A 16,622-nucleotide genomic window follows, 5' to 3' on the forward strand; every position below is an offset into this window, starting at 1 on the left:
GCACATGAGCGTGACTTTCATAGGGCGGGACTGAGATGAGTCAGGAAGCCACCGTGAAGAGACTTGCTAAATGCACCTTTCGTTTGTCCAGTGCGCGTGTGTGTGTGTGTGTGTGTGTGTGTGAACACCACATATACACACATGGACATTCTAAGGAAGCCTCCAAACCCAGCACCTACACCCAGCCACAAACGAGTCCCCTGACGAAGGGCACACCACAGACTGTGTTCCTCTGCGTCCCAGCTACTGAGGACGCTGCTCCTAGAAGCCCAAACCCCAGATGGCCTGGTAGCACTCTGCACATTCTCTTATTCCAGCCCCTCATAGAAGCGTTCTCTCCTGGGTACTAAAGTCTCCAGATCTCCAGGGCTCAGCATCATGGGGCAGGAAGCAGAAACCCAAAGGGTAGCTCATGGGGTGTAAACATGGGAGGTATCATCTCCACCTCTGGTCCCTCAGTCTCTGGACCATGGCCCTGGGGAGACGCATCCCATCCCATGGGCCTGCATGATGCTGTGTTCTAGCAGGCAGCACGGCAGAGTTCTGGAAGGCCTGCTGCTTCTGCTGATAGGGTTCGTGGGAGGATTGAGAATTCTGTGGTGTGTAGACCTTGCTTCATTTCATTTGTAGAGAAGCTGTTTGGTTGTTTGGAGGTGGTGCTGCATGGTACAGAAGGCATTAAGTCAGTCTAAGGGTCGTGGGGCCAGGAGGCCTGATGGTTCAAGTCCATGTCTCTTTTCTGAGGGTAAATCACTATGTGCTCTGGAGGAAGGGCCTGGTGCAGTCAGCTTTCCCCAGGGAGCTTCCTGGTCACTTCGAAGTGTGATGCAGAATCCGGGCCTCAGGGTGGGTCACTGTTGTTGGCAGTTGACACTCGGCAAGGCCAGAAGTCAGAGGGCCATGGGGAGGAGGAGGTGTTGTCAAGGCCACAGTTCTCTCCCTGGCACCAAGGCCAGTGTGTCCATAACCTTCTGAGTAAGTGCCTGGGGAAGAGAATGACTGGGTGTCCATAGAGCAGCTTTCCTGTCCCTAGTTCTCAGGATTCTCTTTGCTGAAGGGCAGGGGCTTCAGAAAAGCATGGCCTTAGTCTGTTCAGTCTGTTGTCACAAAACACTATAGATGGGTGTTTAAACAGCAGCCTCTCACAGTCTTAGAAGCTGGAGTCTGAGATCAGGGTGCCAGCATGGTCAGGGTGAGGTGAAGGCCCTCTTCTGGGTTGCAGACTTTCAGCTTCTCATTGCAAGGAGGTCAAGACCACTCTCTGAGGTCTCTTTTATAAGGGCACTCTTCCCATTCATGGAGACTCCATCCTGTGCCCCAGTCACCTCTCAAAGGCCCTGCCTCCTAATCATCACACTGGCAATTAGGATTTCCACCTGCAATTTTGAGGGAGAACACGGACTTTCAGTCCATTCATTGCAGGCATTCATGGGGAAGGTGAATATCTCTAGCCTCTGGCTCCACTCGGACCCACTGTTGTAGCCATTTCCCAAATCTCTTTGTCACTAACCCTTCAGCTTGGTTTCTTCCCAATAGCTCCCATCAAACTTGGCCCTCACCCGTGTCCCCAGGGCTCAGTGTAGATCCCAACTCCAGGCCACCTCTGCTGTGCACACCAGGCAATGAGATGTTCAGATCACGCCACAGGGAGCATTTCCCTTTCCCTCCATCCTCCACACAGCAGAAGGAACACAAGCAAAATCCTGACACTGTGTGAGGGAAGCTGCAAACGGTCCACTGTTGACAGGGCACCCAGGTTTTGGGGGGTGGGCAAGGCTGACTAGAGGCCAGCTTTTGAAAGGGCCTTCTGTGCCATGCCAGAGTCTCTGGACTTTATCTCACAGCCTGTGAAAGACTTTAAGCCAAGAAAGAAAATGATCAGATTTGCACTTTAGGTAGGTTTTTTTTTTCTGACTTCAAGACAGATTAGGTTGTTTTCATCCAGATCAGAGATGAGGAGGGCTTGCATAAGAGCTGGAGAGATTTAAGAAATATTGAGGAGCTAAAGTGGCAGAACTTGGTGAGAGGATGTGGGAGGCAGAGTCTGTGGGGTGGTGATGGATGGACGATGTGATGCCATTTTCTGAAATGAGGCAGAGGAACAGGTGCTGTGAGGATCTGAGAAAATTTCTATAAAGTGGAAGCAAGTCTGATGGTGATTTGTTGAAAGAATCATTAACCAGAACGTCTGTCGGAAGTGGCTGGTAGGGATCACATGCCTTTTCCCTCTGAAAAAGTGCCTGGTGGAGAGAAGTGGGGTGGCGGAACAACACCTGCCCTGCCGAGTGTCTCCTATCCAGGCTGAGAGGGCTGGAAACCTCACACTACTGGGGAGGGTCAGATGGGGTGGCTTCTGTCAGAGACAGAGTCCTGTCTGGGCCCTCCTCTTTGGCTCACCAGCCCCTGATCCCACCCAGAGCTGGAGTTTTCCACAGAAGCTTTGAGGGTTACCCTCAGCTGCCTAGAATAACTTCTTCAATCTTTGGAGGACTCAGAGTAGCTAGGAAGGACAAAGGGGGAACGTTTCAAAGAAAAGAATTGAAAGAAGGGAGAATTCAGAAGAAAAATGAGAAGTGGTTAAAGTTCCATTCTTTGTGCCTCTGAGAACTGACCTTGGTCTGTGCCTGCATCCAGGCGTGGCCACTTCTAATTTTTCCCAGATGGAAGAAAACGTCCTGTCATTGAAGAGGAGTGCCCTGTCACCCCAAGTCACCCGGTCTCCTCCAGCGGCATCGGAGTCCCGCTCTGTGACTGTGACCTGCCATTGTCACAAAGACTTATCAAACAAGCCCTGAGATGCCTCCTTTGTTCAGAATGTTGCAAATCAACTTCTCCCCTTTCTCATTGAAGGGAACAATTAGCCACACACTGATAAATTGCCATGAAGTGAGGCTGGCAGTCTGGACAAGTGGCAGTTAGCGAGCACAGAGGAACTTGGGCCCAACGGGTTCCCAAGGCATGTTGCTGAGGGGACAGCTGTGGCTGAATATTCCCAACTTCATGGAGCAACCACCCACAGGCCTGAAAGGGGAATTGATAATCAAACACTCTAAGTAGCCTGGAAAAAGGAACTCCACTGTGGATGTTAGCATTTAAGAACACTTCATACATACTTCCCTTTTTACTCCTCCAGAAGGAAAATAGATACCTTGATCTTCATGGCTCCCGTTATAAGGACCACTTCACATCAAAATTCAGAAAGTATTACAGGGACACTATCCACTCTCTGTACAGGCTTTCCAAAATAACAGGAGCTGTGTACTCCCAAGGGTGAGCTGGAACGCTGTTCACCCACTGGAAAGGGTGTGATGCCTCAGCCCGCTGGAGAGTGTTGAAAAGGGACTTGCCTGTTCTGACAACTAGAAAGCCTTCTGAAGAGATCAGAGGAAGGAGAACCAAGTGTAAGAATGAGCCAGTCATCCAAGTTTAGATGGTTCCTGGCATCTGACCTTGATACTTTTGGCTCCGTCTCATCCTGCCACAAAGGGGAGTAATCAGGTTGGAGTTGCCTGTGCTGTGATTGATCCATTATTCTTTGTTGAAAGAATAATTAACCAGAACTTCTGTCTGAAGTGACTAGTGGGGATTGCGTGCCTTTTCCCTGTGAAGAAGCGCCTGGTGGGAGAAGGCGGGCGCTTGGAGCGATACCTCCCCTGCCAAGTGTCTCATATCCAGAGTGATAGGGCTGGAAACCTCAACGTGCTGGGGAGGGTCGCTTCTAATTTTTTCCCAGCCTGGGGAAAACATCCTGTCATTAAAGAGGAGTGCCCGTCTCCCTGGGTCACCCGGTCTCCTCCAGCAAGAGTTCTTACGGGAAGCCCAGGATGGTTTGAGGGTTACTGTCAGCTGCCTGGAGCACATTCTGCCACAAAGGGCAGTGATCCAGGATGGAATTGCTAGCGCTCTGTAGTTGGTCCAGCTAAACCCTGACCCCCTAAGTGGCGTTTGCCTTTCAGTATCGCTAATTCAAATTTGCATTCTTGACTCAGTGTCCTTGTAAGAACATTTCCTGATCTCCTACCTTTCTGATTTAAAAGGCTCACTTTTCTTTCAGTGGAGGATATTGACCATTCTTTTGATAGGTTTTAGTTAGAATGTTTGGTGGCTACAAGTAACAAAGAACTAATCACGGTGCTTATTCTTTTCATTCGGAAAAGAAGTCCTGAGGCAAGCGGTTGCCAGCGCCAGTACAGTGCTCCATGATTTGGGATGTAGGACTCTGTGTGTTTTGTCTCTTTGCTTATCCTTTTTCCTTATGGTGATAAGATGGCTTCTCAAACTCTGTCTGTCACATCTGCATTTATGGCAAGAGGGAGGGGGCAAGAGGATGGTACCACAACAGCGTCCCTGTAAACTCCTGTGGCAGATTTCTTTTGGGATCCCAATGTCAGTCTTGGGTCTCTGGGCCACCCTCCCATACCCACTTTCAGGGAGAAAAACAGAGGCAGGGAAATGAGTTATCATGATCAGCTTAGATCCGTTCTTATTCTCTACCATCTAGGAAATTTCTGTTCTAGACAAATCAAGATTCTCTTAAGCTAAAGGGAAAGAAGAAATGGATTTTGAATAAGCAAATAGGTGATGTCTGCTGCCATAGAGTCTTCAATGGCCAGGGCCCCCCCAAAAAAACAAAAATGAAATAAAACAATAATCTTTCACTTTCTATCATAATGATGATTTTGATTATAAAATTACTGCCATACATTTAAAAACCATAAAAAATGATCCTAATGAGTCAAGACATGAGAATTTGACATCTATTTAGAAATCTTTATAGTTTGAATAACCTTTGATTCATGGGTTTTATTTATAGGAATCTATTCTAAGGAAATAATTGTAACTGCCTACAGAGAATTAGCTACAAGAATTTTCTTCATGGCATCATTTATAATACACCAGCCTAAATGTCCAGCTATAGAAATTAGTTAAATAAACTCCAGTATACCCTTCAGGGTAATATTGTACAGCAATTCAGATAATGTAATAAAAGATAATTGCATAGAAATATTGTCATATTAATATCAAAAGTAGCGATAAAAGCAGATGTGTTGGGTTGGCCAAAAAGTTCATTTGGATTTTCTGTAAGATGTTATGGAAAAACACAGACGAACCTTTTGGCCACCCCCCTACAATATCATTCTGCTTTTTAAATATGTGTGTAGTGGATGCATATGTACAGATAGAAAAAAGTAAAAAAAAATTCACGTGATTAGTGCTTATCTCTGGATGATGTGACTCTATGTTTTTAAAAAATATTTTTCCTAAACTATACTTACTAAGTGTACAAGCATATGTGCTTTTTCATAATAAGTGGGGAAATATTAGAAAGCTTAAGACTTGGAGAGAGGAGCTTTTTCACCAAAGGACAGTGAGACCACCTGTGTCCCAACAATTGGAGGCTCTGAGTGGAAACCTTCTTCCATCCTTCTCCCAGGGCTCCCTGAATTGCTTCCAGTGTTTCATGATGATAGATAATGCTAGGATTAACATCTTTGTATAGAAGACCTTTCTTTTTTTCATTCTCTCAATTATTTTTGTAAGATAGTTTCCCAAAAGTGATACCACTAAGTCGGTGGGTATAAATGTTTTTTCTCACTTATGATCAGTAGTTCCAAACTGCTTCTCCAAGGGGCTGTACATTCACAACATTGCCAGGAATACCTTGCCAGCACAGGGTATTATAATTGTATTTAGCATTAGCTAATTTAGCAGGCCAAGAATGGTGCCCCATTATTTTGCTTTTGCATTTCCAACAAGGCTGAACAATCTTTTCTTTAAGTTGCATAATTATTATGTTTTTTTATTTGTGAGTTTTGCCATTTATCTGTTGGGATTTTCATATTTTCCTTTTCAATTTGTACAAACTCTTTCTGTACTAAAGATAATGGCCCTTTTTCTGTTGTACTAGTCTAGCGATAGATACTTTCCCCAGGCTGTAGTTTCCCTTCTGCGTTACTTTCTTTCTTTTTATATACAAAAGCTTTAAATTGTTCCGGCAGTCAAGTCTGTCACTTTGTGATTTTTCTTTTATTTCTTCCAGGTTTAGAAAATTACCCTCACACCCCTCAAGCAGAAGTTTGATGAATGTTCAACTCTGTTTGCATCCAGATTTTAAAAATACAAAACAACTTACCCCTTTAGCTCATCATTAATTTATCATGCTACTGGTTTGTGTAAGGATTTAAATCCACTTCCCATCAGTTTACCAAAATTATTGCAGTTATATTTTGAATAATTTTCCTCATTAATTTATAATTCCTCCTTTGTCATAGCTAATCTTTATATAAATTATAGGGCCCATCCTGCCACTGTTCTTTATTTTTTAATTTTTTTTTCCATTTATTTTTATTAGTTGGAGGCTAATTACTTTACAATATTGTAGTGGTTTTTGCCACTGTTTTTTAAATGATTATTCAGGGACTTCCCTGGTGGTCCAGTGGTTAAGACTCTGCTCTCCCAATGTAAGGGGCACAGGCTCGATCCCTGGCCGGGGAGCTAAGATCCTACATGCCACATGGCACAACTTAAAAAATATAATAAAAATAAATAAGTTTTTATTTATTTACCTAAAATTTATCTGATAGGGCTTATCCTACTTCATGACATTTTGAGCTTATTTTCTGATAAAAATTCTTTGATTATCACCCATTTGAATATAAAGTCCTCTACAGACCGAGAATTCCTTTGAAGACAGGAACTAAGTCCTGCTTAAGTATTTCAGTGTACCTAGAGATAGCTAGTTAATATTTTTGAATGAATGAATTCACCCTTTTGTGGAGCTCTGTTAATAAAAATCTGTGGCTTTTTTTCCCCTCATGGCATGTGGGATCTTAGTTCCCCAATCAGGAATCAAACTCATGTCCCCTATGTTGGAAGCACAGAGTCTTAACCACTGGACCACCAGGGAAGTCCTAAGTTCGTGGTTTTAAGTCAAATCAAGGCCATGAGAAGGTATGCTTCCCTTTGTTGAATGCCCATGGCAAAGCCCCATCTCTCATCCTCCAGGGATCCATGGAGATTGCATTATTATTACTCATTTTTCACAGATGAAGAAAGCAAAGTACAGAGTGGTTCATTTGCCTGCATTTGAAAGAAGGATAAGGGTTAGAGCTGGGCATCTTAGCTAAGGTAGCAGTTAAGTAGGTAAATCACAGGACACTGGAATGTCCAGCACTGGCGTCAGGTGGCCTGTATTCAGTCCCAGTGTGACCTTGGCCAGTTATGAAACCTATCTGTGCTGCATTTGTATATTGACAGTAGTAAGAGGACCTCAGAGTGGCTGTGAGTGCATAGTACTACTGTGCATCCTGACTGCGAGAATACATGTACTGTTTTGCCCTTTTTGAGATGTTCTAGGCTGTTACTGTTCACAGGCATCCCTCAGAGATACTGTGGATTTGGTTCCAGACCACTGCAAAGAAGCAGATATTGTGTTAAAGCAAGTCACAAATTTTTTAGCTTCCCAGTGCACATAACAGTTTTATTTGCACTATACTGTAGTCCATTAAGTGTGCACTAGGATTATGTCCAAAATAATAATGTATATACCTTAAATACATAGTGGCTTCCCTCATAGCTCAGTTGGTAAAGAGTATTCGTATTCCTGCAATGCAGGAGACCCGGGTTCGATCTCTGAGTCGCGAAGATTCCCTGGAGGGGGAAATGGCAACCACTCCAGTATTCTTGCCATAGACAGAGAATCTGGGAGATCCCATAGACAGAGAAGTCTGGCAGGCTACAGTCCATGGGGTTGCAAGAGTCGGACATGACTTAGGGACTAAACCACCACCATACCTTAAATAAAAGTACTATATGGCTAGAAACTGCCAACTGTCATCTGAGTTTTCAGTGAATGTAATAACAACAAAGATCAGTTATCACAGATCACCATGAAAGTTTGACATACTGTTAGAGTTACCAAAATGTGACACAGAGACACAAAGTGAGTAAATGCTGTTGGGAAAATGGTGCTGATAGACTTGCTCAGTGCAGGGTTGCTGCCAGCTTCAATTTGTAAGAAACACGGTATCCGTGAAACACGATAAAGCGAGGTGTGCCGGTGTAGTAGCGCTGTCACCTCAAGGTGACATCCTTTTGAGATGTTCTAGGCTGTTACTGTTCATAGGCATTCCTTGGAGATACTGTGGATTTGGTTCCAGACCACTTCAATGAAGCAGATATTGCGTTAAAACAAGTCACAAATTTTTTAGCAATGATAGAGCTGTTGCCCAGGCCACTCACTCCATTAGCATCTGATTTTCTGATCCTCAGGCCTTGTCTTTACCTTAAAGGTTCACATGACCTGCCTTGGAATTAAAGCTTTTATAATGTTCTTTTAAAGAGGAAGTGAGTACAATTCTATTTTAAGTACAGTTCTCTTCGCAAATGGAAAATCCAATTGATAAATGTTTAACAACTGTTGTGCAAGTCTCTGGCATTCGTGTAGGCACACGAAAGTAACTGGATGTGTAGATGATCATGTAGAAATCAGATCTAGGCTCAAGTTCAGGTTTATTATTTACTAGCCATGTGACCATGGGCAAATATTAACCTCTCTAAGACTCTATTTTCTTATGAGGAAACTATGAATAAGAATTCCTGCCCAATAAAGGGTAACAAACAGGAGAATGTGTATTGAAAGTCATTAAATTTCTGGGACTTCCCTGGCAGTTCAGTGGTTAAGATTCCGTATTTCTAATGCAGGGGGTACAGGTTAAATCTCTGGTTGGGGAACCAAGATCCCGCATCCTGCAAGGCATGGCCAAAAAATAAATAAAACCTAATAAAAGAATCCATTAGACTCCTTACCTTGTAGATGTGACCCTGCTGAGGGTCTAGGGGAAGAGGGTGATAGTTATGCCCACCCAAGGTAAAACTGTGGGACACCTGGAGGGGTCAGCATGATGGGTGTCAGGGGACCGAGAGAGAAGGGACCATTGGACCTTCTGGACTGAGTCTCCAGGAGTTGAGCTGAGGGTCATCGCGACGGTCAGGGTCAGGTTGGAAGAGACAGAATGGAGGCCCCAAGCTCCATCCAGAGGCCACTTGTTTTATCAAAACCTGGCAGGGCTTTAATTACTGATTTGTTTGTCACTCTCTCCTGCTACCCAAGTCTGGCGCTCTCTCTGATGTTTACAGTGTTCATACCCCAGCACCCAGCTTAGGCCACAGCCCCTTATTTGTTTGCTGAAGTCCTTTTGCTCAGACCACGTTTGTCGACTGAGTAAACATGACCCTGGTGATGACATTTCTAATCTAGTTTATAAGCAACTTCAAATAAGACCCCAAGAGAAAGAGACCCTGACAGGTGCAAGAAGGGTCTGTAAAAAAAAATAATGCCTTTGGTTTGGGAGCCTGGTGAAGTATTCCCATGTCTGTGGGTACCTCCAGTACCATGGTACCTCCCCAGGTCCTTAGGTTTGGCCGTACTTTGACGTGTTTTGGGTTTTTTTCCCCAAGACGGTGGAAATGTGCAAATCTAAAACCCAGAGCTCATTCCTTCTCTTAACAAACTTACTTACACCTGCTTTCCACCTGGTCTCGTGGGGAGGTGCAAAGGGGAAAAGCATGGGCCCTGCCATCAGGTAACTCATGACTTGATGCTTTTACTCACGGGTCCCCTAAAAGGAAGGGGGATGCTTCATCCATCCCCTCTGGACCTCAGACCTTTTAAGCAGCAGGTAATGTGGTTTTTCTCTGGTAGCTCTGGGTTGGTTAAATGAAGCTCTGTGTCGGTGGCTTAATTTACGGGCCTGGCGGAGCAACGCCAGCCAGCGTTGCAAGGCTGACCTTTTCTGCTTCCGCCAGGTGCTTGGTTTACCAACAGCTGCCATCCGTCAGGGTTTCCCAAAGCAGACTGCTGTTGTTGACCTGTGAGACACTCAGGGGGCAGTCTATGCTCAGAAACCGAGTTCTTGGTGAAAGACATAGCATTATCGGTGGCATTGGCACTGGCTGGCTTTTTCTTGCTAGTCAGCAACCACATTGGGCTCTCTTGCTGTGTGATGTCAGCATTAGCTATCACAGGCAGTTCTCTGTTCAGTGTATTTGCTAATTAAAATCAGTTGCTTTGTCAGTGACAATAAAGCAGTGACTGACTGATATGATTGCTCTGGGATTTTAATAATTTTTTAATTTTAAGAAAATATTAAAACATTCCTTTAAGCAGAGAGCATAGTAGAATGAACACCCACAGATGCATTACATAAATTTAATAGTGAACACTTTGCCACATTTCTTCATCTGTTTTCAGGCTTTGCTGGTAGCTCAGTTGGTAAAGCATCCGCCTGCAATGCAAGAGACCCCAGTTCAATTCCTGTGTCAGGAAAATCCCCTGGAGAAGGGATAGGTTACCCACTCAAGTATTCTTGGGTTCCCCTTGTGGCTCAGCTGGTAAAGAATCTTCCTGCAATGTGGGATACCTGGGTTTGGAACATCCCCTGGAGAAGAGAAATATTCTGGCCTAGAGAATTCCATGGACTATAGTCCATGGAGTCACAAAGAGTCAGACACGACTGAGTGACTTTCACTTTCACCTGTTTTTAATTGTTGTTGAAGTACTTTAAATTACAGACATAAAGACATTTCATGCCTAAATACTTCAGAGTGTATGTGTGTGCTCAGTCACTTGGTTGTGTCCAACCTTTTACGATCCCATGGACTATAGCCTGCCAGGCCCCTCTGTCCATGGGATTTCCCAGGCAAGAATACTGGAGTGGATTGCTGTTTCCTTCTCCAAGGGATCTTCCCGACCCAGGGATCGAACCCACATCTCCCACATTGACAGGTGGATTCTTTACCACTGTGCCACTTGGGAAGCCCAAATTCTTCATTATTATCTCTAAATAATGACATCTTCCAATAACCACAACATCAGCAGCACTTCTAACAAAACTAATAAAACAGTAAATCCTTGGTGTCATCTTATCCAGTCCATGTTCACATATCCCTTGTTGTTGCCCAGAAATCTTATAATTGGTCTGTTTAAAAGAGGACTCAGACTTCCCTGGTGGCCCAGTGGCTAAAGGCTCTGAGCTACCAATGAAGGGGGCCTGAGTTTAATCCCTGGTGAGGGAACTAGATCCCACATGCTGCTGCTAAGACCTGGCGCAGCCAAATAAATAAACTTTTTTTTTTTTTTTAAAGAGGACTTAGTCCTAGGCTAACATGTTACATTTTGCATCTTAGGCTTTTAAAATCTAGAACGTTCCTTCCCCCCAGCTTTTTGGATGTTTTTGTTATTCATGCCATTGACTTGGAAGAGTTCTTGGATCTTTCATGAGAGATTATGAAGTTTTGGGGGGATTCCTTTTGTGCTATAGCTAAATTTCTTTCGTTGCATTTGTATTAGGTACTGTTAACCAGAGGTGTGTGTTTTTAATATTTCACTATCAAATCTTGTTTCAGTATCTTAAAAACTCATTTAGATCTGACTGTGGCTTTGTTGTTTTTTGTTGTTGTTGTTCAGGAAAAAGAATTTCTTATATTCACTTCTTTTAAATCTCAAATAAAATCTCTCTCCTGGATTTATACAGAATTTATTGACTTCAAATGAATGCAAAATAATAAAGGTGGGTTCTGAATATCAGCCATGTATAAGGTTAAGGATACCTCTAATAATTCTTCTTCATGTTCAGTTTGCAGAGAAATTCCAGGAAGTGAAAGAAGCTGCCAGACTAGCCAGAGACAAATCCCAGGAGAAAATTGAGACTTCGAGCAATCATTCCCAAGTAAGTAATTTGCCCGTAAAATAAATGAGCGTGATCAGTGATTGGGACTTTGTTCCTTGTCACTTTTGACAGGAAAGAGCAAATTTTCACAGTAGGGCATTTCGAAGGCTTTTCAACTATTAGCCTGTTAACAGTGAGAAAGATGTGAAATGTTTTTATGAGACTTGAATTTTTCAAGATGTGGTGATACATTTTGAATGGAAAACAGTTGATGAGATGAGAGTTAATACATGTCTCTCATCTGGAATTCTCTCTGGTCACTGTTTAAATACCAATGTCAAGAGGACGTGTTTTCTTTCTGTGTTGGGAAGGGAGGTCTCCATGAAGCATGCTCATGGACCAATGCAGCTACCTGTGCCCGTGACAGAGAAAACTTGGTCGATGCCAGAGGCTCCCTGTCTGTTTCCCTATTATAACAAAAGTCGGGTGGGAGGTGGTATTTCAACAGCTCTAGTTTAGTCAACGAAAATGTGGCTTTGCCAGGAACTGAGTCATCTGTCTACTTAAAAGTGTGATCACTGACTAAAAGGGACCTATCTTAACCTGAAATAAAACTGTCTGCCTTCCTGATGTCTAGGGTGGGGTATGCAGTATTAGGCAGAAGCCTTGACCTTGTGACAGAGTTATGTGTAGAGAGACAGGGCAAGAGAGACATGAGGAGCAAGCATCTGGGGTTAGGAATAAACATGATGTAAGTGAAAGCCAGGAGTCTCCCGGCCTGGGGGGAAGAGTGCGGTGGGAGGACCAGGGACGCACTTGGAGGGACTGTAAAGGACCCAGACTTCTTCATTACTGGATCCCTTCCTACCTAATTTTGTACTTTTTGATAGTGAGAAGACACCTGAGGTGTTTTATGGCCACTGATCAGGAATTGACACGATGGTTGCATGTGGGTGGTGAGGAAGTCAGGGAGCAGCCGAGGGCAGGAAGACTGGCGAGGAGGCTGTGGGATGGAGAATGGCCATGCCGGGATGGCCATGGATGGATTCTGGGGCAGAGATGAGAACCTGCCTCCTGGAAGAGAAGCTGGAGGCACGGGCATCCTGAGTGGTCAAGGTCAACACCCTAGGCTTGGTCATCGGCCATAGCCGAACCTGGATCATATAAAAGATGTCCCTGTGGATGTATGGAAATGAATGTGTGTTAGACTCCAAGTGGACAGGAACTTTCCTGAATCTTTATAAACAATCTGTAATATCATCTAAATGATACTGTTGATTTAGCATACTAATGTCTGTACTGAGTAATATCTGAGGAACTCTAAAATTGGGCACTTGAAGTGGTCCATAGTCTGAGGAGTTTCTTTTTTTTTTTTAGAATGCTAAATTTTATTTCATTAGATAGAGGAAAATCTATCTTTTAATTAATTGTTATTGAAATATAATTGATTTACAATGTTGTATTACTTTCTGCTGTATAGCGAAGTGATTTAGTTGTGTATACATACACACACACACACACACACACACACACAGAGTTAGATTCTTTACAGAGAACTGAATAGAATTGCCTGTGCTATTCAGTAGGTTCTTGTGAAAGTCTCTCAATCATGTCTGACTCATTGCGACCTCATGGACTATACAATCCATGGAATTCTCCAGGCCAGAATACTGGAGTAGGTAGCCTTTCCCTTCTCCAGGGGATCTCTCAAACCCAGGGATTGAACCTATATCTCCCACATTGCAGGCGGATTCTTTACCAGCTGAGCCACAAGGGCAGCCCAAGAATACTGGAGTGGTAAACGTATCCCTTCGCCAGGGGATCTTACTGACCCAAGAATCGAACTGGGGTCTCCTGCATTATGTTCTTACTAGCTATTTATTCTATATATACTAGTGTCTATATGTCAGTCCCAATCTCCTAATTTATCCCCCCCCACCCCTTTTCCCCCTGGTAACCACAAGTGTGTTTTCCACCTCTGTGACTCAACTTCTGTTTTGCAAATAGGTTCATTTGCACTATTACCTTAAATTCTACATATAAGCAATAACTTATGATACAAAGTTTCTAATATACCATCTTTTTCTAAATGTCATGGTATAGTGATATCTTTAATATCTGAATTTCTTTATATAAGGTTTTTGCTTTAATGTTTATTTTCGTCCCTGAAGTATTTTAAACCTAAAAAAGTCAAATGTACAGAGAAGATGTTATTATATAGATACATATTAATTAAATATAAATGGCTTTTCTAAGCTTTAGTTTTTACTTACCCTTGCTGATGTTTTCCCAGATATGGAGATCATTGTCCATTTTTCTTTTTATTACAAATCACACAGTTGCTTGGTTTTTTGAATTTCTTAGAGAATGAGCACTTTGGCCAAGTTTTCTAAATACTTGAAGATTTTAAACAACCTAACTACAAAAACTTTTAATGTGTTTTTCTGAATGTAAAAGCAATATATATTTATTGCAGAAATTTAAAATATGCCATACTATAAAGGAGGGAATAAAAATTACCTATATTCTTACCGAAGACATTTTGTTAATGTTTTAAACTTATGTTTGTTATAATCATTTCCTTGTGTTTTCAATTATCACTTTTCAAAACTATTTTAATGTCTAGATTGTATTCCAGTGTTTGTTTATATCACAACTTATTCCACCAAACTCCTGTAATTTGGGACATCTATGTTATTTCTGATTTTTCATTAATATAAATAACACTGTGATAAGCCGTTCTTGTGTACTTTTTGTGCATTTGATGGTTTCTGCAGGATAAATTTTTTTTAACTTTTCATTTTATATTGGAGTGTCATTCAGTTCAGTTCAGTTCAGTCCCTCAGGTGTGTCTGACTCTTTGTGACCCCATGGACTACAGCACACAGACTTCCCTGTCCATCACCAACTCCTGGAGCCTATTCAAACTCAGGTCCATCACATCAGTGATGCCATCCAACCACCTCATCCTCTGTTGTCCCCTTCTCCCACCTTCAGTCTTTCCCAGCATCAGGGTCTTTTCCAGTGAGTCAGCTCTTTGCATCAGGTGGCCAAAGGATTGGAGCTTTAGCATCAATATAGTTGACAACAAAGCTGTGTTAGTTTCAGGTCTACAACAAAGTGATTCAGTTATACTTATACTGCAGGATAAATTCTTGAAATGGAACTATTGAACTAAGGGTAGGAGGTTTTGTGAGCTTTTGACGCATACTGCAAACATCCCTGCAGAAATGTACAATTCTGACTCCCACCAGGAGTGAGTGAGAGCAGTTTTTCCTCCCACACCCTCACCCACAGAGCTTTGTTGATTTGACAGAAGAAAAATGTATTTTATTGTTTTTTTTTTTCATTTTGCATTTCTTTACTAGTAAGATTAAATTTTTTTGTTTACTGAGTCTGTATATCTTCTACTGTAAATGTCAATTGCATATCCTTTCCCTTTTTTATGTTCATTTCCAAGAACTTTATTTTTTAGCATGGATAGTTTTGAACCTGTACAATACTAGGCAAAATTATGTAACTGAACCCCATGGGCCCATAGATCAGTTTTAACAACTAGGAATTTATGACCAATCATTGTGGCTCAGCTAGTAAATAATCTACCTGCAATGTGAGAGACCCGGGTTTGATCCCTGGGTTAGGAAGATCCCCTGGAGAAGGGAAAGGCTACCCACTCCAGTATTATGGCCTGGAGCATTCCATGGACTGTACAGTCCATGGGGTCACAAAAAGTTGGACACGACTGAGCGAGCAACTTTCACTTCACTTCACATTTCATCTACACCCACCCTCTCCCTCCACCTTTGTTTTAAAGCCAATCCCAGACACAATTTCACCCACAAATATTTCAGAGTGTAGCTCTAAGAGCTGGGAACTCCAAGAGTTTATTTTAAATATAAGTATTGGCATTTTGTTTTTCATATCCACTTCAAATATTTCCCCCACGTTGTTGTTTACATTCTGATATAGTTTTTGGCATTTTTTTGTGATGCAGAAGTTTACCCAGAAATTCATTCCCTTCATGGTTCCTCCCTTTGGCTGTTATGCTTCTTGGAGACTAAATAATGTCTTTCTAAGACCTTATCCGAGACCAGATGAGATTGACCTCCAGGTGGTATGTCTTATTACAGAAAGCATTACAGAATATTCATAACAACGCTAATAGTAATGGAGACAGCAGACACCCATATCTGATTCTTGGCAGTTTTTTTTTTTTTTTTTAATGATCTTTCTGTAGCCTTGGGATAAAAAGTTATCTCAGCTTCTTCTTGTCATTTGGTCGCTAAGTCGTGTCCGACTCCTTTGTGACCCCATGGACATAGACCGCCAGGCTTCTCTGTCCATGGGATTTCCCAGGCAAGAATATTGGAGTGGGTTGCCATTCCTTCTCCAAACTCAGTCACTGTTTCTTTTTTTTTTTTCACTGTTTCTTATTATAACCACCCCCACCCCCACTGCCTTTTTAATCTGTGGCTTCTGTCCTGTGTTATTTAAGGAGACCAGGTATCCTGACTTGTAGGTTTACCTGTAAAGTTTGATTTAAAAAGTTTCTGCCTAACAGCCCCAGATGCTGTCTTGTGAATAAAACACACAGACTTTCTGGACTCTATGTGGACTCTTCCAGGGCCAGTCTTGTTATCAGTCTTTGTGTTGTGCGTTCTGGTTGGAGGCGTTGTGTCTCCCACACTCATAAACACTCAGCTCCTGCCACTGTCAGGACAAGTGATAAGGTGCAAAGGTAACCCCATCTTCCACTCAGGCATCCAGCATCAATGGGACAGACGACGAGAAGGCCTCTTGTGCGGGTCCTGCCGATACACACCTCAAGTCCGAGAATGACAAGCTGAAGATCGCTCTGACCCAGAGGTGAGCATGTGCAGATCCAGGCGCTGTCGTCTCCAGAGTCAGCACTCCCCTGCAGCCTCTCCCACTGGGCAGGGCTTCAGGAACTTG

The 16,622-nt window shown here is 42.8% G+C and overlaps 1 protein-coding gene across 1 annotated transcript in view; it reads left to right on the forward strand.

The window, feature by feature from the left end:
* Window positions 1–16,622, forward strand: part of HOMER2 (homer scaffold protein 2) — an 89,069-nt gene that overhangs the window by 62,605 nt on the left and 9,842 nt on the right. The window contains exons 4-5 of the mRNA XM_070478282.1: window positions 11,637–11,729; window positions 16,429–16,535. Coding sequence (XP_070334383.1) covers window positions 11,637–11,729; window positions 16,429–16,535 — 200 coding nt within the window. The remainder of the gene's footprint in view (window positions 1–11,636; window positions 11,730–16,428; window positions 16,536–16,622) is intronic.

Source organism: Odocoileus virginianus, chromosome 16 (genome assembly GCF_023699985.2).
Source record: "Odocoileus virginianus isolate 20LAN1187 ecotype Illinois chromosome 16, Ovbor_1.2, whole genome shotgun sequence".
NCBI lineage: Eukaryota > Metazoa > Chordata > Mammalia > Artiodactyla > Cervidae > Odocoileus > Odocoileus virginianus.